At 39.7% G+C, this 25,033-nt stretch overlaps 4 protein-coding genes across 4 annotated transcripts in view; 2 read left to right on the top strand and 2 right to left on the bottom strand.

Moving 5' to 3' along the window:
- Positions 1-4,224, bottom strand: part of LOC138949876 (tyrosine-protein kinase CSK-like) — a 20,151-nt gene extending 15,927 nt beyond the window's left edge. Inside the window, exons 1-2 of the mRNA XM_070321662.1 lie at positions 4,215-4,224; positions 3,535-3,798 (exon numbers count right to left, since the gene is read on the bottom strand). Coding sequence (XP_070177763.1) covers positions 3,535-3,798; positions 4,215-4,224 — 274 coding nt within the window. The remainder of the gene's footprint in view (positions 1-3,534; positions 3,799-4,214) is intronic.
- Positions 4,225-5,014: 790 nt separating this feature from the next.
- LOC138950461 (uncharacterized) lies at positions 5,015-9,357 on the top strand. Its single transcript, XM_070322191.1, has 9 exons — positions 5,015-5,295; positions 6,012-6,122; positions 6,261-6,371; positions 6,510-6,620; positions 6,759-6,893; positions 7,214-7,387; positions 7,521-7,611; positions 7,881-8,029; positions 8,580-9,357. The coding sequence occupies exons 1-9, from the start codon at positions 5,281-5,283 to the stop codon at positions 8,838-8,840; spliced, it is 1,158 nt and encodes a 385-aa protein (XP_070178292.1). The 5' UTR covers positions 5,015-5,280; the 3' UTR covers positions 8,841-9,357.
- A 210-nt stretch (positions 9,358-9,567) lies between these two features.
- LOC138949875 (uncharacterized) lies at positions 9,568-22,092 on the bottom strand. Its single transcript, XM_070321660.1, has 26 exons — positions 20,497-22,092; positions 20,232-20,303; positions 19,958-20,086; positions 19,776-19,847; positions 19,504-19,632; positions 19,243-19,299; positions 18,953-18,997; positions 18,617-18,652; positions 18,236-18,358; positions 17,721-18,024; positions 17,208-17,414; positions 16,555-16,630; positions 16,137-16,160; positions 15,585-15,855; positions 15,512-15,547; positions 15,131-15,253; positions 14,616-14,919; positions 14,103-14,309; positions 13,450-13,525; positions 13,032-13,055; positions 12,526-12,750; positions 12,085-12,155; positions 11,847-11,951; positions 11,485-11,696; positions 10,952-11,116; positions 9,568-10,749 (listed from the first exon to the last, which is right to left on the bottom strand). The coding sequence occupies exons 1-26, from the start codon at positions 20,817-20,819 to the stop codon at positions 10,500-10,502; spliced, it is 3,666 nt and encodes a 1,221-aa protein (XP_070177761.1). The 5' UTR covers positions 20,820-22,092; the 3' UTR covers positions 9,568-10,499.
- Positions 21,430-24,852, top strand: LOC138949874 (uncharacterized). The gene is made up of 7 exons (XM_070321659.1): positions 21,430-21,443; positions 22,029-22,139; positions 22,278-22,388; positions 22,709-22,882; positions 23,016-23,106; positions 23,376-23,524; positions 24,075-24,852. Exons 1-7 carry the CDS (start codon positions 21,430-21,432, stop codon positions 24,079-24,081), a joined length of 657 nt encoding a protein of 218 aa, XP_070177760.1. The 3' UTR covers positions 24,082-24,852.
- The last annotated feature ends 181 nt before the right edge of the window (positions 24,853-25,033 follow it).

Raw genomic sequence — 25,033 nt, 5'->3', positions numbered from 1 at the left:
CAAACTGTCATACATTTTTATTCCTACATCATTCTGATTGATCACAACCAAACCTACTATCAGTGGACACATCCAAATGTAAGCGCCTGTTCTTGACAACTTTTAATCGATCTAAAAATAGCAACTTGCTGGGCCCTCTGCCGCCAACAGACACTGTTTGGCCTGTAGGTAAAATGTACAATGTATTTTCTGATTTGTGCACAAAAGCTTTATTTCTTTTTTCATTTTTTTAACATAACAATGTTTAATGTCACTGTATGTTTAAAAGACCATGGTCATATTTGTAAAAAAAATGTTAAATTAGAAAATAAATAACATTTTGGTTCATGATTTTTCCTACACCTGTGCTAAAAATAAGAAATAAAAATGTCGGGTATATAAGTCTCTCAAATACAGCTAGGTATGAATGGCTCGGTTTGAGTTTGTTGCAGTTGACCCTGCACAATGCGACATATCATGTTTTTGTTGAACAATTTTGACGTCACCCCTCCCATAGGGTGACGTATTTCACAACTTCCTGTGTTGCACAAACTCTGTGATGACCAATTTTGACGTCACCCCTCCCATAGGGTGACGGATTTCACAACTTTCTACAGATGAACAATGTTGCCTTCACCCCTCCCATAGGGTGACGGATGTCACAACTTCCTGTGTACACAAACTGATGACGTATTTCACAACAAAATGGCGCTGCTCATGGTCAACCTCTAAACTATCCGTATAGAATGGGGGCGTCCTCGCCCCCATGATAATAATTATTATTGAGTTCTACGGATAAAATCAACTCAAAGATTCAAAACCTAGCTGCACTCTAAATTAAATATGTCCAACTTTGAATACACTTTCTGTAACCAGTTGTGAACATGATATGACATAAATGTAGTTTATTGTTCTACAAACAATCACTATACTAACCTGTTGTAAACGTAAAACAGCTCTGCCACTGGGTTTTTTTTCGCCTTCAGTGTCTCTGATCTTTATCACTATACTTACCTTGGATATACTTAAAAACAAACATGTTAATTACTTTCTCCAAACAGTTACACCTATCACTATCATTTTTATCTGTAGCATACTTAAAAGCAGATATATAGCTACTTTGTTCCTACAGCCAGTTTTACCTAGTATCTATATCACTCTACCGGAATCAGTTCGAGTTCCAACGAGTCTCAATACTCTCAAAAATCACCTCTCATTACATTGAATGTCAAATTACAAAAAGTCACAGTGATGGAAGACTTCGTTCTGACTATTTTTTTACATTGATCATATCTGTCCATATAGCATCGGTGTTTCATTAAATATGTTCTGGTAATTCCCAATTTTGATCATAAGGTAAGAATTTGTGTAACGCCTGTTACGTGTATATAGTCCTGTGAATAGTTGTTCTGCATTTTTATTTCTTATTTTTTACTTTTATGTTTATCTTTTGTAATTGTTTTACGTTTGTAGATATATGTATATAAGATTAGAGTAGTCCCTCTCTGGGCGAGGGCTGGTTAAAAAGAAGCTCGTTTATATTGCTTGAGCCACAACCCTCGCAAAATAAAATTTGATTTGATATGATTTGATTTGATACCTCACACCGTATATTCAAGGATGTACCGAGCGTTCACCGCCGTGCCTGGACTTCCGAAAAAATTGCCTCCGAGGCGCGATTGTTGGTTTGGGTGTGTTCAAAACATGTAACCAAATACTTAAAAAGACACTCATCATGTCCTCCATGTTGTGTTTGAAGTTAAACAAGACTTTAAAGTTTAACATAGTATTATTGTCTCGGCTTTCCCATTTGTAGGGGGAACTCAAATGTTGGGTTCTTTTAGACAAGACTAAAGAAAAGTGTCGTCAAAGCCGCGTCAAATGTGTCATTACGTTTTGTTTTTAAACGTAATTGCTTCTCGTTTTTATATTTAGTCACGTTTTGACTAAATATTTTAACATCGAGGGGGAATCGAAACGAGGGTATGGTGTATGTGTGTCTGTCTGTCTGTGCGTGTGTGTGTGTGTGTGTGTGTGTGTGTGTGTAGAGCGATTCAGACTAAACTACTGGACCGATCTTTATGAAATTTGACATGAGAGTTCCTGGGTATGAAATCCCCGAACGTTTTTTTCATTTTTTGGATAAATGTCTTTGATGACGTCATATCCGGCTTTTCGTGAAAGTTGAGGCGGCACTGTCACGCCCTCATTTTTCAACCAAATTGGTTGAAATTTTGGTCAAGTAATCTTCGACGAAGCCCGGGGTTCGGTATTGCATTTCAGCTTGGTGGCTTAAAAATTAATTAATGACTTTGGTCATTAAAAATCTGAAAATTGTAAAAAAAAATAAAAATGTATAAAACGATCCAAATTTACGTTTATCTTATTTTCCATCATTTGCTGATTCCAAAAACATATAAATATGTTATATTCGGATTAAAAACAAGCTCTGAAAATTAAATATATAAAAATTATTATCAAATTTTTTTTTTCGAAATCGTTTTAAAAACACTTTCATCTTATTCCTTGTCGGTTCCTGATTCCAAAAACATATAGATATGATATGTTTGGATTAAAAACACGCTCAGAAAGTTAAAACGAAGAGAGGTACAGAAAAGCGTGCTATCCTTCTCAGCGCAACGAATATCCCGCTCTTCTTGTCAATTCCACGGGCACTGCCTTTGCCACGGGCGGTGGAGTGACGATGCTACGAGTATACGGTCTTGCTGCGTTGCGTTGCGTTCAGTTTCATTCTGTGAGTTCGACAGCTACTTGACTAAATATTGTATTTTCGCCTTACGCGACTTGTTTTTACTGAGCTGGAAGCGATTGGGAATAATTGTATTATGTTGCTGTATTTGCGGTTTCAATTATCGGAAAGGAAGAAATGTGTTAGCAACGCTGTTTAGCATGTGAGAATTGCATGCAAGGACGTGTCACTGAGAATTTCCGTTTGCAAAGTCAGTGGTTGCAAAATCGACGGGCGCTGTGGCGGGGTGGTAAGACGTCGGCCTCTTAATCGGAAGGTCGTTAATTCGAATCCCGGCCGCGGCCGCCTGGTGGGTTAAGTGTGGAGATTTGTTCGATCTCCCAGGTCAACTTATGTGCAGACCTGCTAGTGGCTTATCCCCCTTCGTGTGCACACGCAAGCACAAGACCAAGTGCGCACGGAAAAGATCCTGTAATCCATGTCAGAGTTCGGTGGGTTATAGAAACACGAAAATAACCAAGCATGCTTCCTCCGAAAGCGGGCGTATGGCTGCCTAAATGGCGGGGTAAAAACGGTCATACACGTAAAAATCCACTCGTGCAAAAACAAGAGTGTACGCGGGAGTTTCAGCCCACGGACGCAGAAGAAGAAGAAGAAGAAGTGGTTGCAATCAGGTCCGGTGTACATGACGTGTGTGACCTAATCAGTCTTTCTCTACGTGTTTTCTAACCGGAAGTTCTGCCACCCCCCCCCCCCCCCCCCCCCCGCCCGACAAACCGAATGGCCTTCACTTTGGGTCTGTTAATTAAGCTTGGTCGTCACGGGGTCTTGCACGTCGTGAATACCTGTGGTAAACTTGAAAGGAGCCTCGTTACTTTTCGCCGACTGTTCCCCGTAGTCAGTGACCATGTAGATCTGGTACTGGGTGTCGGGTTCCAACCCCGTGATGGCGAACTCCGTGGCGTCTTCGTGCACCGCCCTCTTGTCCGATTCGCCGTTCACCAGCACCCACAATCCAGTGCGCTCGAAACAAGATGGCGGGAAAGACCACGTGATGGTGCAGCTATCCGCTGTGAGGCTCTTGAGTGAGATGTCCTGGGGCGGGAAGTCTGGGCATAGAGCGTGATGGTAATATTAAAGGTACTATCGAATTCTTTATAACGTCTTCCTGTGTCTGCATGCGCGAATAGTTTGTTCTTTTGTCTTGAATGTTCATAACTTTGTCTTACTATTTTAGACTCCCGTGGAAACAGTACTGTCGTCAGATATGCCGTTTGCAGTATTCAAAGTGTTGAAGAATTTGAGAGGAGAAGAAACGAGTAATAGCAGGAAAAGTGAAAGCCGTTCTTGTAATGATCTGAAAGCATTGAAAGCCTCACTACGCCTCACATGAGGTTTACAGAACGATGGAATTTTTCACGAAATAAGATATTCTAACCTAATGGAACACACTTGCACTAGCATTTAACAGCAGTAAATGACACAGTTCGTTTGGATGGCTATTTAGTATGCGTAAACCACACACTAGTTATCATGGTTTATTCAACCCCAGAGCGATCGTGGACCCGTTTGACCCATTCTCCTTTTTTTACAATTTAATCGTCAGTTTGTGGTTTCAATGCGACTCGCTGTATATAATTGTGTCTCTAAATCTAACATGCAACAACCGACTGCGAGTCAAACGAACTTATTGGCGGCGGTAGACTTCAAAGAAACCAAGCGACATGCAGAACATTTGTCTGCTTGGGCAGACACGACCATGCATGACCTGCTTCCGGGCTCCTTTTTTTCAAACTTTCAAAACTTCGAATTGTTCTGATCTTGTCTTCATGAAAAACAGATTTATTTTATGATTTAAGAATGTTTGTCTCACATGCTGTCAATTCATTATTTACATGTTAAAAGTTAGTTCTAGTGCCGAAACGAGGCTTCCGATTTGTTTGAAAGTAAACCCGACTAGCCACGCACAAATTAATTCTTTGAAAAAATGCTCGCTCTTTATGGAGGGCACCTAGGATATTCTCAAGCAGTAAGTGTGCTCTATGCTATGCTAACTTGGTTTTTCTGTCCCCAGAACTAGTGTCTACTTGGGACATGACGTGGTTATATGCTATGCTATGCTATGCTATGCTATGCTATGCTATGCTATGCTATGCTATGCTAACTTGGTTTTTCTGTCCCCAGAACTAGTGTCTATTTGGGACATCACATGGTTATATGCTGGGTGGTAAGTGTTTAAACGGAAGGGCTTGTGTACTGTGTGTAAAAGCCTGACAGTGTATGTGACCAGAAACTGATGGTTTACGGGAAGTGGGCCTTTAAAGTAACACATGTGGCTGTAGCTCAATAATTAATTCATTTTGGTCACTTGTACAAATAATCTCATAAACGTCCTTTAAAGTTGATAGAAGGAGGATTGGCTACAGTATTCGAACACAGAAAAAAATTGTTGGTACGATATTTTCGAGAAAAAGAATTCGTAGGCCTAAACATTATTCAACAAGGCCTTTGGCGTAATCGTCACCGGAAGTCAAGGGAACTCCCTACTTCCGCCACTACTGCCGCTATCAATTGACAAGTACAACATCACTATGTCGTCGCCATCGGTAAGTTTCAAAGGCCGTGCAATAACTTTTCGCCCCTAACTTAAGTCTATTTAGATTTGGGATCCAAAAGTGTTCTACATTATCAAGAAGAAGAAGAACTGGAAGCAATCTGTCGACATGAGAGTGACAGAGTGAGAGTCATTCATGTCACTACCGCAAAAACCGCCCCACTCGCATTTTCTGAGTTTGACGGTAAGAGTAAGCATACTCGTAGATCTTGATAATTATAAAGGGTAACAGCCTTCATGAACTTTGGAGCATAGGCTGTATGCCTCTTAGCTTCTTTTTGCTTTCGATGGGTTGCTTCTAGATCTGTCGTAATCCCTGTAGCACTACATCAATCATTCAATGTACTTGTGGACTTTTGCTCAGAACATGTAAACAGCATAAAGTACTCGGTTGGTTTTTAATTTTCTATTATTCCTTGGTCATCACTTGTTTGATGGATGATGCCCTCCTTCCCTCTTTGCTCCCTCTAGAATCATGTGCAAAGAATGTGACAGAAGAAGACTTTGACTGTCTAGCAGTCCTAACCTAAGTATTTCTCTCATAACCCCACCCATACCCCCAGGTGTGTTCTCATATACATTAGTTTGATGAGAAAATTTGCTAGTAAAAACTGGTTTGGCACTCACAGATGACAAAAAGAGTGGAGAGCTTACCAGATGTATTTCTACATGCTGAAGATACAACTAATTTATTATTGTTGATTTCAGACAAGCCGGAGTGATCATGAAACAGACTCACCTGCACCCCACAGAGGGAGAGGAAGGAGGAGAGGAAGGGGAGGGGGAAGAGGAGGTGGTCAGCCTCAAGAACAAGATCAGGTGTGTTTTCATGTCCATTACTTTGAGAACATTTGCTATTTTGGCTCTAATAGATGAGACTGAAGAGCTTACAATTAATTATATGAAAATTAGTTCTACATGCTGAAGATACAACTATTTTATTATTGTTGATTTCAGACAAGCCGGAGTGATCATGAAACAGACTCACCTGCACCCCACAGAGGGAGAGGGAGGAGGAGAGGAAGGGGAGGGGGAAGAGGAGGTGGTCAGCCTCAAGAACAAGATCAGGTGTGTTTTCATGTCCATTAGTTTGAGAACATTTGCTATTTTGGCTCTAATAGATGAGACTGAAGAGCTTACAATTAATTATATGAAAATTAGTTCTACATGCTGAAGATACAACTATTTTATTATTGTTGATTTCAGACAAGCCGGAGTGATCATGAAACAGACTCACCTGCACCCCACAGAGGGAGAGGGAGGAGGAGAGGAAGGGGAGGGGGAAGAGGAGGTGGTCAGCCTCAAGAACAAGATCAGGTGTGTTTTCATGTCCATTAGTTTGAGAACATTTGCTATTTTGGCTCTAATAGATGAGACTGAAGAGCTTACAATTAATTATATGAAAATTAGTTCTACATGCTGAAGATACAACTATTTTATTATTGTTGATTTCAGACAAGCCCGACGGGTGATCATGACACGTGCACAGTAGACTCACCCGCACCTCACAGGGGGAGAGGAAGAGGAAGGGGGAGAGGAAGAGGAAGGGGAAGAGGAAGAGGAGGTGGTCAGCCTCAAGAACAAGATCAGGTGTGTTTTCATGTGTACATTACAGTGAAATCTGTGGTATCCATACTGGTCTTATCCAAATACCCTGTGATATACAACTGGGGAATTACCCAAATACGTATTACTTAGTCTGAATCTGACCTGTGGTATCCAACTACCTGTGGTATCCAACTCTTTTTGTCTGGGCCCCTTCGTTGTTGGATACCACAGGTTTCGCTATAGTTTGAGGAGAAAATGTGCTAGTTTGGCACACATAGATGAGAGAATTGGAGAAGTTACCATTAGATGTAAATTAGTTCTTCATGTTGAAGACACAAATGTTTTATTAATGCTGTTTTCAGACATGTTCCACAAGTAACGAAAGAGGAGGAGACAGGGGGAGAGGAAGGAGGAGAGGAGGACGAGGGGCGACAGCACAGCAGCGGGGCTCTTCAAGTGGCAGGGGGAGAGGTGGTCGAGGGAGGTGGGATGTGGCCGGCATCCCCACTGCGCAGCAGCACAGGAATAACTTGCAGGTGTGTTTTTAATTAATTTGACATTATTATGAGGAGATATGAATAGCAAAGTCTTTCGCATGTATACACAGATAATGATAACAGCACACATGTTTCATTTTAAAACATGTTTGTTGTCTTTACATTATTACAGACTCAGATCCAACAGCTGGATATTGCACAACTGCGACAACTGGCCCTCGACCTGGCTGTTGCACAACCAGGTCTTGTTTTTGACATGCTTGGTAAGTAACTTCTGCTTTATGGTGTTCTGATATAAGTTTGCTCTTGTCATTATTGTGGTATTTTGTGTGAGCTCTCTATGTAGTATTTTGTTTCTGCATTCTGCTGAAAGTATTTTTTCAATGGTTTTGTTGTTGTTGTATACAAAAAACAAAACAAAAAAAATATATTTACATCCATGGTGCATTATTGATTTTTTTTACTTTGACATTGGTAATCATAAAATATGTATCATAAATTAAGAAATAAAAATGCTTTCTGTTGAAAACAGCCGATCAGTCGTCTGTGCCAACACCTGCACCATCACCAGACCATGCAGCCTGGCCGGACTGGTGTGTGTGCCGACATTGTCGGCACATGCCCACACCTGCAGAACGGATCTGCTGCCAGCGCCGCACTCAGTGCATATCAAGAATGCCTGTACGTATGCCCATTTTTTATATAAAAAAGTATTTATTAAAAAAATATTTACATGAAAAAAAAGATAAACACAGTCATGGTCAGATTGTGTACTTGTGCAGGGTAATATAGTTGTATGTAATGATATACAGTGGAACCTGCTAGTACTCATACTATAGTGGACTCTATTATTGTGATTTTCCACTTATAATGAAGAGGGTTTTTTTCCCCCTTGGGTTCTCTCTGTTAGACAAAAATCTAAACTGTAATAGCAAATTTCTTTTAGTGAACGACTTTCCTCTTCCCTTGAAGTTCACATTGGTATGTAGTCCTTGGAGTCCAATTATTATTATTTATTTATTTTTGTATTTCTTATTTTTGTATTTGAAAAAAAATGAAATTTGGATATTTACAACGCGCTTTATCTTTGCTGTGTAGGAAACTAAAAGCGCGGCAAAGGTCGCACTTTACCAGGCGCCCCACTCAAGGCCCAACAGGGATTCGAACCCGGGTCAATGTGATGTGTTGTTACTTTGATGATTACAATTATTATTTCTTTTTTCTTTTGCAGGAGATGAACATCATTTTACATCCGTTCGTGCTACACCTGAGCAGGAGGCAGCGGGTGGACATTTTGGTGTTTGCGGAAGAGGGAGGCGAAGCCGCCTCCAATCGCCATGCTGCCTATCGCCAGTTTGTTTTCTGGCAGCATGGTCGTTTGGGGGCTGGTAACAGGAGGGCTATCCCTTCATGTTGTGTGTGGGCCATTCGGGATACTTACCCCAGTCCCAACAATGTTTATACAGGATACATTCCAGCGCGCTTGCAGTAGATGGGGTAATTGCTCTTGAATACCGACACACAACATGGAGGGATATTTTTCGTCTGTCTCTTCCTCAAGCACCAAAATGTCCTGAGGACTTGGACATGTTTGACTTTTAGTTTTCAAATTTTTAATTGCCTCTCTGTATGGTTGTAACAGCTGTTTGATTGTTTCCATGGGTTTTTGCACACATTACTTTTTGAGTGCAAGAAAAATATTACAGAAACATTTTGTCTTGAAAATGAGAATGTTATTTTGGTTGACTAGAAAATTATGTTAAAATGGTTTCTTCAGCTGAGCTGTTTGTTTTGTACAAGTTTGTGTTCATTTACTTTGTATGTACTAGTATGACTCCACAAGTTAATTTTAATAAATGTATATTTGACCAACAACAAAACAAGTTCATGTGCCAGCAGTGACACAATGTCATATCATGTAAATTATGCTGTCAGATTTTGAAATTGTGTAATTCTGAATACAGAATCTGAATCACTTCCACTTTTTGTAATGGGTTCAGAAAAAGAAACATGATGTTATTGTTTTTAAATTTATATCACACAACAAACACACAATAGTCTTTAGTCATTTTCAAAGTGGTGTACATCCCTTTATCTGCAGACAACAAACAGTTTCTGTCTTTGTTTTTTGTTTTTTTCTTTTCTTTCAGCAGACATACTGTTGCACAATTACCACACCACAACGCACTCATAAAAACAAATGAACAGACAGACAAATATCAAGTATCGTTACCACCATTATTCTCATATTGTTTCCAGGTAAACATGTACAAAAGCCAACTAAACAGATATGCTAAGTCACGCTTGCAGCCACACATAATAAGAATATACTAACACATGTTGTACAAACCCTCAGTCTCTCTCGCACACACATTAGTATCATGAATAAACAATTATTGTACACAAGCAATATTTTCAACTAAACAAGAAAAGAAAAAAAAAACATGATCACCATGTCACAACCACTCCCTCAGTCCCTGCATTGAGAGGTGGGTTGTCGCTGACATTCCTTTAATTATAATGGGAGGTACATTTTCAGCCGAACATTCCAACATGCTCAATTATAATATGTGTTGCAATGTGAGTTTCTTGTGCCTGCAGCCATTCTATGCCGCCTGAATCTAGCCTGTGAAGCAAAATGTAGTCTAAGGCAATTGATATCAATTTGAAGTGAAAATCATACAACACAGTCTCAACTAAAATGATACAGCTTTGGAAACTATTGATAAATGCTTTTCTTGCAAATTTAGTCTGCCAATGTATAATCACAAAGTTATTACTATTTTTCAAAGTTATTATTAAAATCATTATTCGCCAATGTATACAAGAGCCTCCCATCTATATTGGTGAAATAGCGCAATTTAGGGTCCATGATAAGGCAGCAGATTAAATTAAAAAACTAAACACAGCCATGCCATAGAACTATGCGGGTCTATGCATTTTTACTGGTTACCCACACATACAAACATTGCTGTCTTGAAAAGGGCCTTTCAAAAGTCCACTGGTGTCATATTGTTGTACCTCTCCACATGTCAAAAACAACTGTAACAGAACCGCAGACAAAAAGGGAGGTAATAATTATCCCACTTGACACTCTTTCCTTATGTTCTGCCTCCTTTTGGGCTACTACCAGCTCAACTGCTACCGTCATTCAGGTAAAACGAGATTTTTTCTGTGCAACAAGTTCACTAGTTGGAGGTGGGGAGGTTGCTGCCAGGTGTGTTGACAGTCTCCTTGGGTCCTCTTGTGCCAGAGGTTTTTTCCTGTGCAGTGGCAACGGGTCTTGTAGTCTCATCTCCATGATTCGCAGCTTCAGGGCTGGAATGTGGTGGTAGGTCTTTGGGACCTTCACAGGGAATACCGACCAGCGGCCGGTTTTCTTATTGAAGCATCTGTGATACCTATCAACATAGAACAAGAACAATTATGACTAAAATGCTTGACACTAACCCTTGTAATGGCCTTGAATGTCATAATATAACTAAACATGCCAAGGACATGATCATACATCTAGAACTTGAAGCCTGAATTTACATGTTTGGCCTGTGAAAAAAACAAACAACAAAAACATTGCATTGAGTGTGTTTCAATACATGTACTTACTTCTTTCTGCCATCCTTTGAAGTCGCCAAGGGTCGACCAGCATGAGTGTTGTGGTCCATGGCTGCCAACAGAATCCTGGCTTCATAAACCGGAGGTGTGTACGCAAACCTTTTGCCCGCATACATCAACAAATGTTGGTGAAACACCTCCAGGGGGCATGTGCTCCTGTATGTAAAAAGAAAGTATTATATATAATGGTAGAAGTGAACACGCTTATCATTAAATATTTTACAGTGATGTTCTGCTGATACTGTAGCGATAGGTTTTCTTGTTTATTTACCTCACTGTATGATATAAATCAACCCTGTTACAGCGAAATTCTTATATTCACTATAACAGAGTTCCACTGTATAATGTTGGCCAGCACACATCAGTATGAGCACTACAACTCCTGATTTTTACATCGAGTATTAGTAATTACAAAACCACACAAACAAGTTCATACTTGTTGCACCCACATAATCTCCTTTCATGCACACTGTAAACAGTTCCCTGATTTCTCCCTCAATAGTGAGTAATAATAATCTTCTAACCTGTTTGTGATGACCAACTCTGCTTTCTGGATCAGAGTCTGGTCTAAGACCACAGAGGCGAGCTGTTTCACTAGGGCACGGTCTTCCTGAGGATCAAGCCAGGCCCTCCCATCCTCCCTTTCCCCGCCCAGGTCTTCATGGTCGCAGCACCAGGCACCAGCATCCCAAGAATGTATGTTGCAAACATGTTGCAAAACTCCTCGCCACATACCCTGGAATGGAACAGACACATTCAGAAAACTATACATGCCTGATTTTTTTCAAACTATTGAAATTAGTGCATAATTGTGATTGACGTGCTATTATTATTTGTAAATGAAACCGTACAAATAACCAAACAAGACAATGACCAAACAGGTTACCATGAACTTTGTCTTGGTGTCAGCCTTCTGGCAGCAGAACCAAAAGTGGTTCACTATCGAAGGGATCCACTTTTGCAGCTTGCGACCTTTACTGCCTGCAGCAATCTAAGAAGAAAATGCAAATGTAAAATGTAAAGATACACACACAAACAAACCAAAGAAAACATGAGAAAACCAATAAAGCATTCACAATATTTCAAAATTGTATCAAACTATAACACAATTACAACATACGTACCTTGGCTAGCTTCTTGCCAATATTTTTGGCAACATGCCACACATCAAGGGAATGTTTTTTTCCGATCGCCTCTTTTTGACAAAACAAAGAACAAAATATATTCATTTGCAATATCAAATATTTGGTGCATACATTTTTAAAATGTTTGCTAAAATGACCAGCCCAAATTAAATGAAAAGGGCTTAGCAATGCACACATAATACAATGAACAACAGCTGCTAAAGAGACAATAATGGTGACACACTCTAAACTGTATCCCCAAAGTGGGCAAGAGGTATATTATCTTGAAATTAAGCATTCTAACTCACTGCACTGTCCATCCAGATGGGACTGATGTATGTATAGATAATAAATGTTGCATAATAAATTACCGCTAACATATAATTGACTGTTAATCACACACACACACACAAAGGGGGGAAAAGAGGAAACAGAACATACTCATATCTGCAGCTATTCCCACATGGGCATCAGTGACGACCTCATCAACAGTGGTGTCCACCCGTTCACCTTCAAGCACTACCTCATCCAGTGCCCTCTTAAATCCAACCCTTTCCATGTTCGTGGATTTTCGCTGTGTTTCCCGTTTGTCCACACACTGGACAGAGAGAATCTTTGTGGTCTCAGCCTCCATAAGAGTGTAGCTGCAGTACTGTGCGCAATGACCTATTTGAAAATTCAATGCACCATTAAAAAGTAACCATTTATGATGAAACCTGCAAACAATATTCTCTGACCGGACATCAAAATTGCAAGGCTTTTCTAAGCTCAGTTGTTTGTTAACATGGTTACGAGAACACAGGCAAGCCAATTACTCAAGCGCCTAGACTATATCATTCTACATGATGGTAAATAGCACATTCTAATATTCCAATGACTATGTAAAATTGGGGACATGGTATATATTGGGTCATTGAATAATGCAGGTCTGCAATAATCGTACTGACCTGGTGAATCATTGCGTCCATCTCCTGCACACACACACACACAAAAATGGAATGACATAACAAAATAAATGTTCAATAAAAAGTGCTCTGCCGTCACTTGACAACAGGAAGTCAATTTCAGTGGGTTACATGAAAATGTAACTTTTTCTTTCAGTCTATTTCTCAAAAGCAAGCACGCCTTGATACAATGTCCAAAATTGAATATTATGTCCTGCATCACATCATGTTTTGCTTTTGAGAAATAAAATAGAAAATATAAAGTTGATTTTAGACATTCATTTCAATATTATTGTGGGGTTGGGGGGGTGGGGGGTGGGGTTGGGTTAAGTCTACAGCATTGGATACATTATATTTCTGAAATGGCACAACAGTGACAAAGGGGTCAAACATAAATCACAAAAGAACAACAAACACTCACCCAGAACAACCAAATTTTGCTCTGCCAATGAGTCGAAGATGGCTCGTTGGTGGTCCTTCCATGTGTCCTTCACAGCCTTTATGATAAATGGAAAACAAAGTTATATATCTATATTCTTGTGAGTTGGGACAGTCACTGAGGGACACACAAAGCAAGAATTTTGCCTCACAGACTAGACTATGTCAACTGTTCTAGACAACAACAAAAAATGCCATACTTGTTACAAAACATCTGAATACATAACGAGAATGGGTTGCTTTTAGTTTCTAAACATCATTTGTAACTAGGGTGGCCGGTTGGTTCTGTGGTGAACACGATTCCCCAGGGATACAGCAACCCGGGTTCAAATCCCCGTTGGGCCGTGAGTAGGGCGCCTGTATAGTGCAACCTTTGCCGCGCTTTGAGTTTGCTAGAGATAAAGATAGAGATCAATAATAATAATAATAATAATAATGGACATTTATATAGCGCGTTTCTAGACAATCTACTCATAGCGCTTTACAATATTTAAACAGGTAAAAACAAACATGCATAGATATTAACACAAACTGGCAGGCAAACATAAACAACACAACTATCAATATCCAAATTCCATTTTCTTTCCATTTTATACACACACATTATAAATTATTTTTTAACTGTTTTTTAATTACCTGCACCACATAATGTTTCTGGACAGCCTGGTGGAAGGTAGCACCAGGAAAGGGCAGGTTCAGCACCTTCGCCCACAACGCCAGCTTGGCATAATTATTTCCACTTAGGAGGATACATGTGCTGACTAGAAAATCACCACAGTGAATTTTGTTGGGCAGGGTGGGCTGGGCACACCATGTGTGGCTCACATGGCCTTTCACACATTCCTGAAATTCACAGATCAGATTTGAAAAAAACAAAAATGCAAATGACTTTATAAAAATTCAATGTGTCACTGTCAGTAGGATTACTAGGAACATATACATGTACAAACATAATGAGTTGATGAAGCCTAAGTGCATTCTGAAATCTGAACCATCATGCCACATTTAGTGCTGTTAGACTTAGTAGTGTCCAAGATAAATTCAACATTTTAGTTTTTAACGAATGAACGGCCAGACGGACAGATGAACCAGGTGAGTACATAGACTGACTTTTGCTTCGCATGTGAGTAAAAAATAAAATGTTCTCACCCATCTGAGGTACAGTGCTGAGCCTGTGAAGCCCTCCTTCACGGCAGGAACATGCTCACACCCAGCAGTGGAGCATTTCCTGATGCTCACAGCAGCCAGTGCCTTTAGTTGGTGGACAAATGCTAGGCACAGTGTGCTGTTGCAAATGTCCTGGCACTGGTCTGCTGTGGCTATCCTGGTGATGCCTGGTCCTAACTCCACCTCCTCCGCAGTGTCAGCATCACCTGTCTCTTCGTCCTCCTGCTGGCCGTACGCCACCTCCTCAAAGGCCACCTCGTCTGCCTCCTTGGCATACTTTTCATCCCTGACACATAGGAATAAATAAAAAATAATAATAACATTCAGTGTGCAATACAGTCTGATGTAGATTAGACTTCCCTAGAAGAATGAAACCATTTTAATCATTTTACAACATAAATGTATAAATTCATGTATACATTACATACAAATGAAATAGATTAGAATTTGTTTTATTCTTACAAAAGCAACACATTAATAAGAAATGCAAAACATACACATCCATGGTGAGAAAAAAACTGGCGTCTTGAGATTCCAGCTCGATATCATCGACATCAAAGTCGCTGTCATCACCATCTAAATCACCATCACAGGTTAAATCACTGAATTCAACAGTGATGCTGCACAAGAGAGACATTGAAAACAAAGTTAGCATCACTCAAAATAATAATGTAAGTTGTCAACTGACAAACAAGAAAAAATGTGCCTGCAGTGCCAATCTATAATACTACTACATGTATCTCCGAAAACATAAAAAATCATCAAATGACCTTTATTATCAGAATATTCTCATTGTTTGTGTGTGTGTCTTGTTTTTCATCATTATTATTTTCACATGGTTCTTTACAAATTAGCTTTTTTAATAATACTACACTTACTTGAGAGGGTTGACAAAGGAGCGGTCAATGTTCTGCCTGTAACATAAAAATGGTAATTATAATGTATTAAAACATGCAAACAAGAACTAGATGGGGGGAAAAGAGGAAACAGAACATACTCATATCTGCAGCTATTCCCACATGGGCATCAGTGACGACCTCATCAACAGTGGTGTCCACCCGTTCACCTTCAAGCACTACCTCATCCAGTGCCCTCTTAAATCCAACCCTTTCCATGTTCGTGGATTTTCGCTGTGTTTCCCGTTTGTCCACACACTGGACAGAGAGAATCTTTGTGGTCTCAGCCTCCATAAGAGTGTAGCTGCAGTACTGTGCGCAATGACCTATTTGAAAATTCAATGCACCATTAAAAAGTAACCATTTATGATGAAACCTGCAAACAATATTCTCTGACCGGACATCAAAATTGCAAGGCTTTTCTAAGCTCAGTTGTTTGTTAACATGGTTACGAGAACACAGGCAAGCCAATTACTCAAGCGCCTAGACTATATCATTCTACATGATGGTAAATAGCACATTCTAATATTCCAATGACTATGTAAAATTGGGGACATGGTATATATTGGGTCATTGAATAATGCAGGTCTGCAATAATCGTACTGACCTGGTGAATCATTGCGTCCATCTCCTGCACACACACACACACAAAAATGGAATGACATAACAAAATAAATGTTCAATAAAAAGTGCTCTGCCGTCACTTGACAACAGGAAGTCAATTTCAGTGGGTTACATGAAAATGTAACTTTTTCTTTCAGTCTATTTCTCAAAAGCAAGCACGCCTTGATACAATGTCCAAAATTGAATATTATGTCCTGCATCACATCATGTTTTGCTTTTGAGAAATAAAATAGAAAATATAAAGTTGATTTTAGACATTCATTTCAATATTATTGTGGGGTTGGGGGGGTGGGGGGTGGGGTTGGGTTAAGTCTACAGCATTGGATACATTATATTTCTGAAATGGCACAACAGTGACAAAGGGGTCAAACATAAATCACAAAAGAACAACAAACACTCACCCAGAACAACCAAATTTTGCTCTGCCAATGAGTCGAAGATGGCTCGTTGGTGGTCCTTCCATGTGTCCTTCACAGCCTTTATGATAAATGGAAAACAAAGTTATATATCTATATTCTTGTGAGTTGGGACAGTCACTGAGGGACACACAAAGCAAGAATTTTGCCTCACAGACTAGACTATGTCAACTGTTCTAGACAACAACAAAAAATGCCATACTTGTTACAAAACATCTGAATACATAACGAGAATGGGTTGCTTTTAGTTTCTAAACATCATTTGTAACTAGGGTGGCCGGTTGGTTCTGTGGTGAACACGATTCCCCAGGGATACAGCAACCCGGGTTCAAATCCCCGTTGGGCCGTGAGTAGGGCGCCTGTATAGTGCAACCTTTGCCGCGCTTTGAGTTTGCTAGAGATAAAGATAGAGATCAATAATAATAATAATAATAATAATGGACATTTATATAGCGCGTTTCTAGACAATCTACTCATAGCGCTTTACAATATTTAAACAGGTAAAAACAAACATGCATAGATATTAACACAAACTGGCAGGCAAACATAAACAACACAACTATCAATATCCAAATTCCATTTTCTTTCCATTTTATACACACACATTATAAATTATTTTTTAACTGTTTTTTAATTACCTGCACCACATAATGTTTCTGGACAGCCTGGTGGAAGGTAGCACCAGGAAAGGGCAGGTTCAGCACCTTCGCCCACAACGCCAGCTTGGCATAATTATTTCCACTTAGGAGGATACATGTGCTGACTAGAAAATCACCACAGTGAATTTTGTTGGGCAGGGTGGGCTGGGCACACCATGTGTGGCTCACATGGCCTTTCACACATTCCTGAAATTCACAGATCAGATTTGAAAAAAACAAAAATGCAAATGACTTTATAAAAATTCAATGTGTCACTGTCAGTAGGATTACTAGGAACATATACATGTACAAACATAATGAGTTGATGAAGCCTAAGTGCATTCTGAAATCTGAACCATCATGCCACATTTAGTGCTGTTAGACTTAGTAGTGTCCAAGATAAATTCAACATTTTAGTTTTTAACGAATGAACGGCCAGACGGACAGATGAACCAGGTGAGTACATAGACTGACTTTTGCTTCGCATGTGAGTAAAAAATAAAATGTTCTCACCCATCTGAGGTACAGTGCTGAGCCTGTGAAGCCCTCCTTCACGGCAGGAACATGCTCACACCCAGCAGTGGAGCATTTCCTGATGCTCACAGCAGCCAGTGCCTTTAGTTGGTGGACAAATGCTAGGCACAGTGTGCTGTTGCAAATGTCCTGGCACTGGTCTGCTGTGGCTATCCTGGTGATGCCTGGTCCTAACTCCACCTCCTCCGCAGTGTCAGCATCACCTGTCTCTTCGTCCTCCTGCTGGCCGTACGCCACCTCCTCAAAGGCCACCTCGTCTGCCTCCTTGGCATACTTTTCATCCCTGACACATAGGAATAAATAAAAAATAATAATAACATTCAGTGTGCAATACAGTCTGATGTAGATTAGACTTCCCTAGAAGAATGAAACCATTTTAATCATTTTACAACATAAATGTATAAATTCATGTATACATTACATACAAATGAAATAGATTAGAATTTGTTTTATTCTTACAAAAGCAACACATTAATAAGAAATGCAAAACATACACATCCATGGTGAGAAAAAAACTGGCGTCTTGAGATTCCAGCTCGATATCATCGACATCAAAGTCGCTGTCATCACCATCTAAATCACCATCACAGGTTAAATCACTGAATTCAACAGTGATGCTGCACAAGAGAGACATTGAAAACAAAGTTAGCATCACTCAAAATAATAATGTAAGTTGTCAACTGACAAACAAGAAAAAATGTGCCTGCAGTGCCAATCTATAATACTACTACATGTATCTCCGAAAACATAAAAAATCATCAAATGACCTTTATTATCAGAATATTCTCATTGTTTGTGTGTGTGTCTTGTTTTTCATCATTATTATTTTCACATGGTTCTTTACAAATTAGCTTTTTTAATAATACTACACTTACTTGAGAGGGTTGACAAAGGAGCGGTCAATGTTCTGCCTGTAAACATAAAAATGGTAATTATAATGTATTAAAACATGCAAACAAGAACTAGATGTACTGGGTAAATCAAAACACCCCTCAACAGTATCCAGTTTCTGTTGACATTACATTTCATTATCTTGAAAAAACAAGAAGTAATAATTGGTATAACTAAACCAGCAACCAACTCAACAATCAACAATAGTAGACACTAATGACTGCCGTCATTGTAAACTGAGGTAACCGGCTGGTGTTGATCTCTGGCCGACAGTTTGCCAACTCAACTCAAATGCAGATAACAAACAATGACAAGCTTACCGTTTTGACCTCATCCCTTTCCCTTCTTTGGCAGGCTGATCAGTCCTATAATTGAAAAAAAAAGTTATTTATAAATATGATTTGACTATTTAACACACCTTGAATCAATCGATAATGTGAACCCACTGGCACTTGTGGAGACGATTTAAAGTTTAGCATTTAGAACTTTGTAAATAGATAGCGGTTTTTGATTTAAACAAGACAGTTATTTGTGCAAGGGAGACAATATACAACCGGTGTAACCAGCCAACCAAAATCAACACTGCACCATGTTCAGTAAATGCACTCACTTTTCAATCTCAAGTTCTGGCTCCTCCTCGAATGGCTCCACACCTGATAAAGGTGTACTGAAAAATGTCAAACAATCAACTCTGACCATCACCTGATTAAAATGTGTTTAAATGCATGAAACTAGCAAACTGACAAACTGAACAAAATCTGAAACCAATCTTCCCAACATTTCTTTTTTAAGTTTTTGTGAACCCCATTTACTGTCAATAAACGGTCTATGAGTATGAGTATCAATTTACAAAGTACATATATATATTTACCACGGCTTGGACGAACTAGGGACAGAGGAGAGGTCGGGGGTGGTGCTGACTTTCGCTTGCTGCAGGAGCTGCCCTGGGGTGGAAGTTTTCTGCGGAGGCTGTTTAGCAAAGTCTGGTCTCTGCACAGCTCTGTTGAATAAGAACAAAAACAAAATCCATGCACTTTGAAATAAATTCGGTTCCTACATTCACTACACCCAGCTGAGCAAATTGGTAAATGTATCAGAGCTCTGTGTAAAGCTGACTTTCACAATGTATCAATTGACACTGACCTGCTTTCAATATCCCAAGTAGAACATCCTGGTTGAGGGTCAGTCAATGCGGCCTCTTGAATCTGTTGATAGCTAAAAGTAAAACATAAAAATAAGTCAGAAGTCAATACAGCGCTAATTGACTGAAAAAAAAAATGAAACGAATGTTCATCTATAATTATCAGTTTACAAAATACATTTACCACGGCTTGGACGAACTAGGGACAGAGGAGAGGTCGGGGGTGGTGCTGACTTTTGCTTGCTGCAGGAGCTGCCCTGGGGTGGAAGTTTTCTGCGGAGGCTGTTTAGCAAAGTCTGGTCTCTGCACAGCTCTGTTGAATAAGAACAAAAACAAAATCCATGCACTTTGAAATAAATTCGGTTCCTACATTCACTACACCCAGCTGAGCAAATTGGTAAATGTACATCAGAGCTCTGTGTGAAGCTGACTTTCACAATGTATCAATTGACACTGACCTGCTTTCAATATCCCAAGTAGAACATCCTGGTTGAGGGTCAGTCAATGCGGCCTCTTGAGTTCGTTCGTACCTAAAACAGAAAAAGAAGTACAGTAGTCAAGAAAGCACTGATTGACTGGAAACAACACTTTGGTTTTGAAACGAATGTTCGTCACACTGTCACTGTAAATTATTATTTGAAAACATGGTACTCAAAGAGAAAACAAAACAAGCAAATGACAAGAACAAAGGAGGAATTTGAATTGAATTTAAACGATACTTACGCGTCCATGAGGATTCTAGAAAGTTCCGTGTCTGCTTTTGATCTGTTGTGAGGTTTCAACAAATGAGGTGTCTTGGCAAACACCTGTCCTCGGAGGGCCCCCCATCGTTCGAATTGGCTGGTCAAACAAACTTTCAATTTCTCCCTCAGCTTTTTCTTTTTTTTCTTGGCCGAAGCCGTGCTTGCAACTCTGGCAACAGGCACAGCAGGTGGTGTAGGAGGCAAACATACTTTTGGAGGCATAGATCGAAGACGATCTTTCACATCTTGAGAAGCCATCTTTGTTTGTAGGGGAAATCCGTTTCCGGTAAATGTTCTAAACATAGAATCGCCTCGCTATACACTGTCACGTGACTGTTCTAAAAATATCACGGCGAAGGGTATGGGTTTATTTCGAAACTATCTTCAATTATTGATTTCTGACAAACTACAAAGATTTGAATAGCCCCAGTTGGTAGAACACCTAATTTTTATACGCTGCAACAGCTGAAAAAGCCTTAAACCTATGGGTTGAGCTCAATGGGAGTCTTTAAAGTAACACATGTGGCTGTAGCTCAATAATTAATTCATTTTGGTCACTTGTACAAATAATCTCATAAACGTCCTTTAAAGTTGATAGAAGGAGGATTGGCTACAGTATTCGAACACAGAAAAAAATTGTTGGTACGATATTTTCGAGAAAAAGAATTCGTAGGCCTAAACATTATTCAACAAGGCCTTTGGCGTAATCGTCACCGGAAGTCAAGGGAACTCCCTACTTCCGCCACTACTGCCGCTATCAATTGACAAGTACAACATCACTATGTCGTCGCCATCGGTAAGTTTCAAAGGCCGTGCAATAACTTTTCGCCCCTAACTTAAGTCTATTTAGATTTGGGATCCAAAAGTGTTCTACATTATCAAGAAGAAGAAGAACTGGAAGCAATCTGTCGACATGAGAGTGACAGAGTGAGAGTCATTCATGTCACTACCGCAAAAACCGCCCCACTCGCATTTTCTGAGTTTGACGGTAAGAGTAAGCATACTCGTAGATCTTGATAATTATAAAGGGTAACAGCCTTCATGAACTTTGGAGCATAGGCTGTATGCCTCTTAGCTTCTTTTTGCTTTCGATGGGTTGCTTCTAGATCTGTCGTAATCCCTGTAGCACTACATCAATCATTCAATGTACTTGTGGACTTTTGCTCAGAACATGTAAACAGCATAAAGTACTCGGTTGGTTTTTAATTTTCTATTATTCCTTGGTCATCACTTGTTTGATGGATGATGCCCTCCTTCCCTCTTTGCTCCCTCTAGAATCATGTGCAAAGAATGTGACAGAAGAAGACTTTGACTGTCTAGCAGTCCTAACCTAAGTATTTCTCTCATAACCCCACCCATACCCCCAGGTGTGTTCTCATATACATTAGTTTGATGAGAAAATTTGCTAGTAAAAACTGGTTTGGCACTCACAGATGACAAAAAGAGTGGAGAGCTTACCAGATGTATTTCTACATGCTGAAGATACAACTAATTTATTATTGTTGATTTCAGACAAGCCGGAGTGATCATGAAACAGACTCACCTGCACCCCACAGAGGGAGAGGAAGGAGGAGAGGAAGGGGAGGGGGAAGAGGAGGTGGTCAGCCTCAAGAACAAGATCAGGTGTGTTTTCATGTCCATTACTTTGAGAACATTTGCTATTTTGGCTCTAATAGATGAGACTGAAGAGCTTACAATTAATTATATGAAAATTAGTTCTACATGCTGAAGATACAACTATTTTATTATTGTTGATTTCAGACAAGCCGGAGTGATCATGAAACAGACTCGCCTGCACCCCACAGAGGGAGAGGGAGGAGGAGAGGAAGGGGAGGGGGAAGAGGAGGTGGTCAGCCTCAAGAACAAGATCAGGTGTGTTTTCATGTGTACATTACAGTGAAATCTGTGGTATCCATACTGGTCTTATCCAAATACCCTGTGATATACAACTGGGGAATTACCCAAATACGTATTACTTAGTCTGAATCTGACCTGTGGTATCCAACTACCTGTGGTATCCAACTCTTTTTGTCTGGGCCCCTTCGTTGTTGGATACCACAGGTTTCGCTATAGTTTGAGGAGAAAATGTGCTAGTTTGGCACACATAGATGAGAGAATTGGAGAAGTTACCATTAGATGTAAATTAGTTCTTCATGTTGAAGACACAAATGTTTTATTAATGCTGTTTTCAGACATGTTCCACAAGTAACGAAAGAGGAGGAGACAGGGGGAGAGGAAGGAGGAGAGGAGGACGAGGGGCGACAGCACAGCAGCGGGGCTCTTCAAGTGGCAGGGGGAGAGGTGGTCGAGGGAGGTGGGATGTGGCCGGCATCCCCACTGCGCAGCAGCACAGGAATAACTTGCAGGTGTGTTTTTAATTAATTTGACATTATTATGAGGAGATATGAATAGCAAAGTCTTTCGCATGTATACACAGATAATGATAACAGCACACATGTTTCATTTTAAAACATGTTTGTTGTCTTTACATTATTACAGACTCAGATCCAACAGCTGGATATTGCACAACTGCGACAACTGGCCCTCGACCTGGCTGTTGCACAACCAGGTCTTGTTTTTGACATGCTTGGTAAGTAACTTCTGCTTTATGGTGTTCTGATATAAGTTTGCTCTTGTCATTATTGTGGTATTTTGTGTGAGCTCTCTATGTAGTATTTTGTTTCTGCATTCTGCTGAAAGTATTTTTTCAATGGTTTTGTTGTTGTTGTATACAAAAAACAAAACAAAAAAAATATATTTACATCCATGGTGCATTATTGATTTTTTTTACTTTGACATTGGTAATCATAAAATATGTATCATAAATTAAGAAATAAAAATGCTTTCTGTTGAAAACAGCCGATCAGTCGTCTGTGCCAACACCTGCACCATCACCAGACCATGCAGCCTGGCCGGACTGGTGTGTGTGCCGACATTGTCGGCACATGCCCACACCTGCAGAACGGATCTGCTGCCAGCGCCGCACTCAGTGCATATCAAGAATGCCTGTACGTATGCCCATTTTTTATATAAAAAAGTATTTATTAAAAAAATATTTACATGAAAAAAAAGATAAACACAGTCATGGTCAGATTGTGTACTTGTGCAGGGTAATATAGTTGTATGTAATGATATACAGTGGAACCTGCTAGTACTCATACTATAGTGGACTCTATTATTGTGATTTTCCACTTATAATGAAGAGGGTTTTTTTCCCCCTTGGGTTCTCTCTGTTAGACAAAAATCTAAACTGTAATAGCAAATTTCTTTTAGTGAACGACTTTCCTCTTCCCTTGAAGTTCACATTGGTATGTAGTCCTTGGAGTCCAATTATTATTATTTATTTATTTTTGTATTTCTTATTTTTGTATTTGAAAAAAAATGAAATTTGGATATTTACAACGCGCTTTATCTTTGCTGTGTAGGAAACTAAAAGCGCGGCAAAGGTCGCACTTTACCAGGCGCCCCACTCAAGGCCCAACAGGGATTCGAACCCGGGTCAATGTGATGTGTTGTTACTTTGATGATTACAATTATTATTTCTTTTTTCTTTTGCAGGAGATGAACATCATTTTACATCCGTTCGTGCTACACCTGAGCAGGAGGCAGCGGGTGGACATTTTGGTGTTTGCGGAAGAGGGAGGCGAAGCCGCCTCCAATCGCCATGCTGCCTATCGCCAGTTTGTTTTCTGGCAGCATGGTCGTTTGGGGGCTGGTAACAGGAGGGCTATCCCTTCATGTTGTGTGTGGGCCATTCGGGATACTTACCCCAGTCCCAACAATGTTTATACAGGATACATTCCAGCGCGCTTGCAGTAGATGGGGTAATTGCTCTTGAATACCGACACACAACATGGAGGGATATTTTTCGTCTGTCTCTTCCTCAAGCACCAAAATGTCCTGAGGACTTGGACATGTTTGACTTTTAGTTTTCAAATTTTTAATTGCCTCTCTGTATGGTTGTAACAGCTGTTTGATTGTTTCCATGGGTTTTTGCACACATTACTTTTTGAGTGCAAGAAAAATATTACAGAAACATTTTGTCTTGAAAATGAGAATGTTATTTTGGTTGACTAGAAAATTATGTTAAAATGGTTTCTTCAGCTGAGCTGTTTGTTTTGTACAAGTTTGTGTTCATTTACTTTGTATGTACTAGTATGACTCCACAAGTTAATTTTAATAAATGTATATTTGACCAACAACAAAACAAGTTCATGTGCCAGCAGTGACACAATGTCATATCATGTAAATTATGCTGTCAGATTTTGAAATTGTGTAATTCTGAATACAGAATCTGAATCACTTCCACTTTTTGTAATGGGTTCAGAAAAAGAAACATGATGTTATTGTTTTTAAATTTATATCACACAACAAACACACAATAGTCTTTAGTCATTTTCAAAGTGGTGTACATCCCTTTATCTGCAGACAACAAACAGTTTCTGTCTTTGTTTTTTGTTTTTTTCTTTTCTTTCAGCAGACATACTGTTGCACAATTACCACACCACAACGCACTC

Source organism: Littorina saxatilis, linkage group LG16 (genome assembly GCF_037325665.1).
Source record: "Littorina saxatilis isolate snail1 linkage group LG16, US_GU_Lsax_2.0, whole genome shotgun sequence".
Taxonomy (NCBI): domain Eukaryota; kingdom Metazoa; phylum Mollusca; class Gastropoda; order Littorinimorpha; family Littorinidae; genus Littorina; species Littorina saxatilis.
The sequence above is the reverse complement of the archived record's forward strand: the minus strand, read 5'-3'. Positions and strand labels throughout refer to the sequence as shown.

Coding starts and splice junctions, on each gene's coding strand:
- LOC138950461 (XM_070322191.1), top strand. Junction 6,372..6,509: donor AGCCTCAAGAACAAGATCAG/GTGTGTTTTCAT, acceptor TGTTGATTTCAG/ACAAGCCGGAGTGATCATGA. Junction 8,030..8,579: donor AGTGCATATCAAGAATGCCT/GTACGTATGCCC, acceptor TTTCTTTTGCAG/GAGATGAACATCATTTTACA.
- LOC138949874 (XM_070321659.1), top strand. Junction 22,883..23,015: donor AGCACAGGAATAACTTGCAG/GTGTGTTTTTAA, acceptor ACATTATTACAG/ACTCAGATCCAACAGCTGGA. Junction 23,107..23,375: donor TCTTGTTTTTGACATGCTTG/GTAAGTAACTTC, acceptor TGTTGAAAACAG/CCGATCAGTCGTCTGTGCCA.
- LOC138949875 (XM_070321660.1), bottom strand. CDS start 20,819: ATGTTTAGAACATTTACCGGAAACGGATTTCCCCTACAAACAAAGATG. Junction 18,025..18,235: donor TTTTTTCTCACCATGGATGT/GTATGTTTTGCA, acceptor CCTATGTGTCAG/GGATGAAAAGTATGCCAAGG. Junction 14,310..14,615: donor CAGCACTGTACCTCAGATGG/GTGAGAACATTT, acceptor TGTGAATTTCAG/GAATGTGTGAAAGGCCATGT.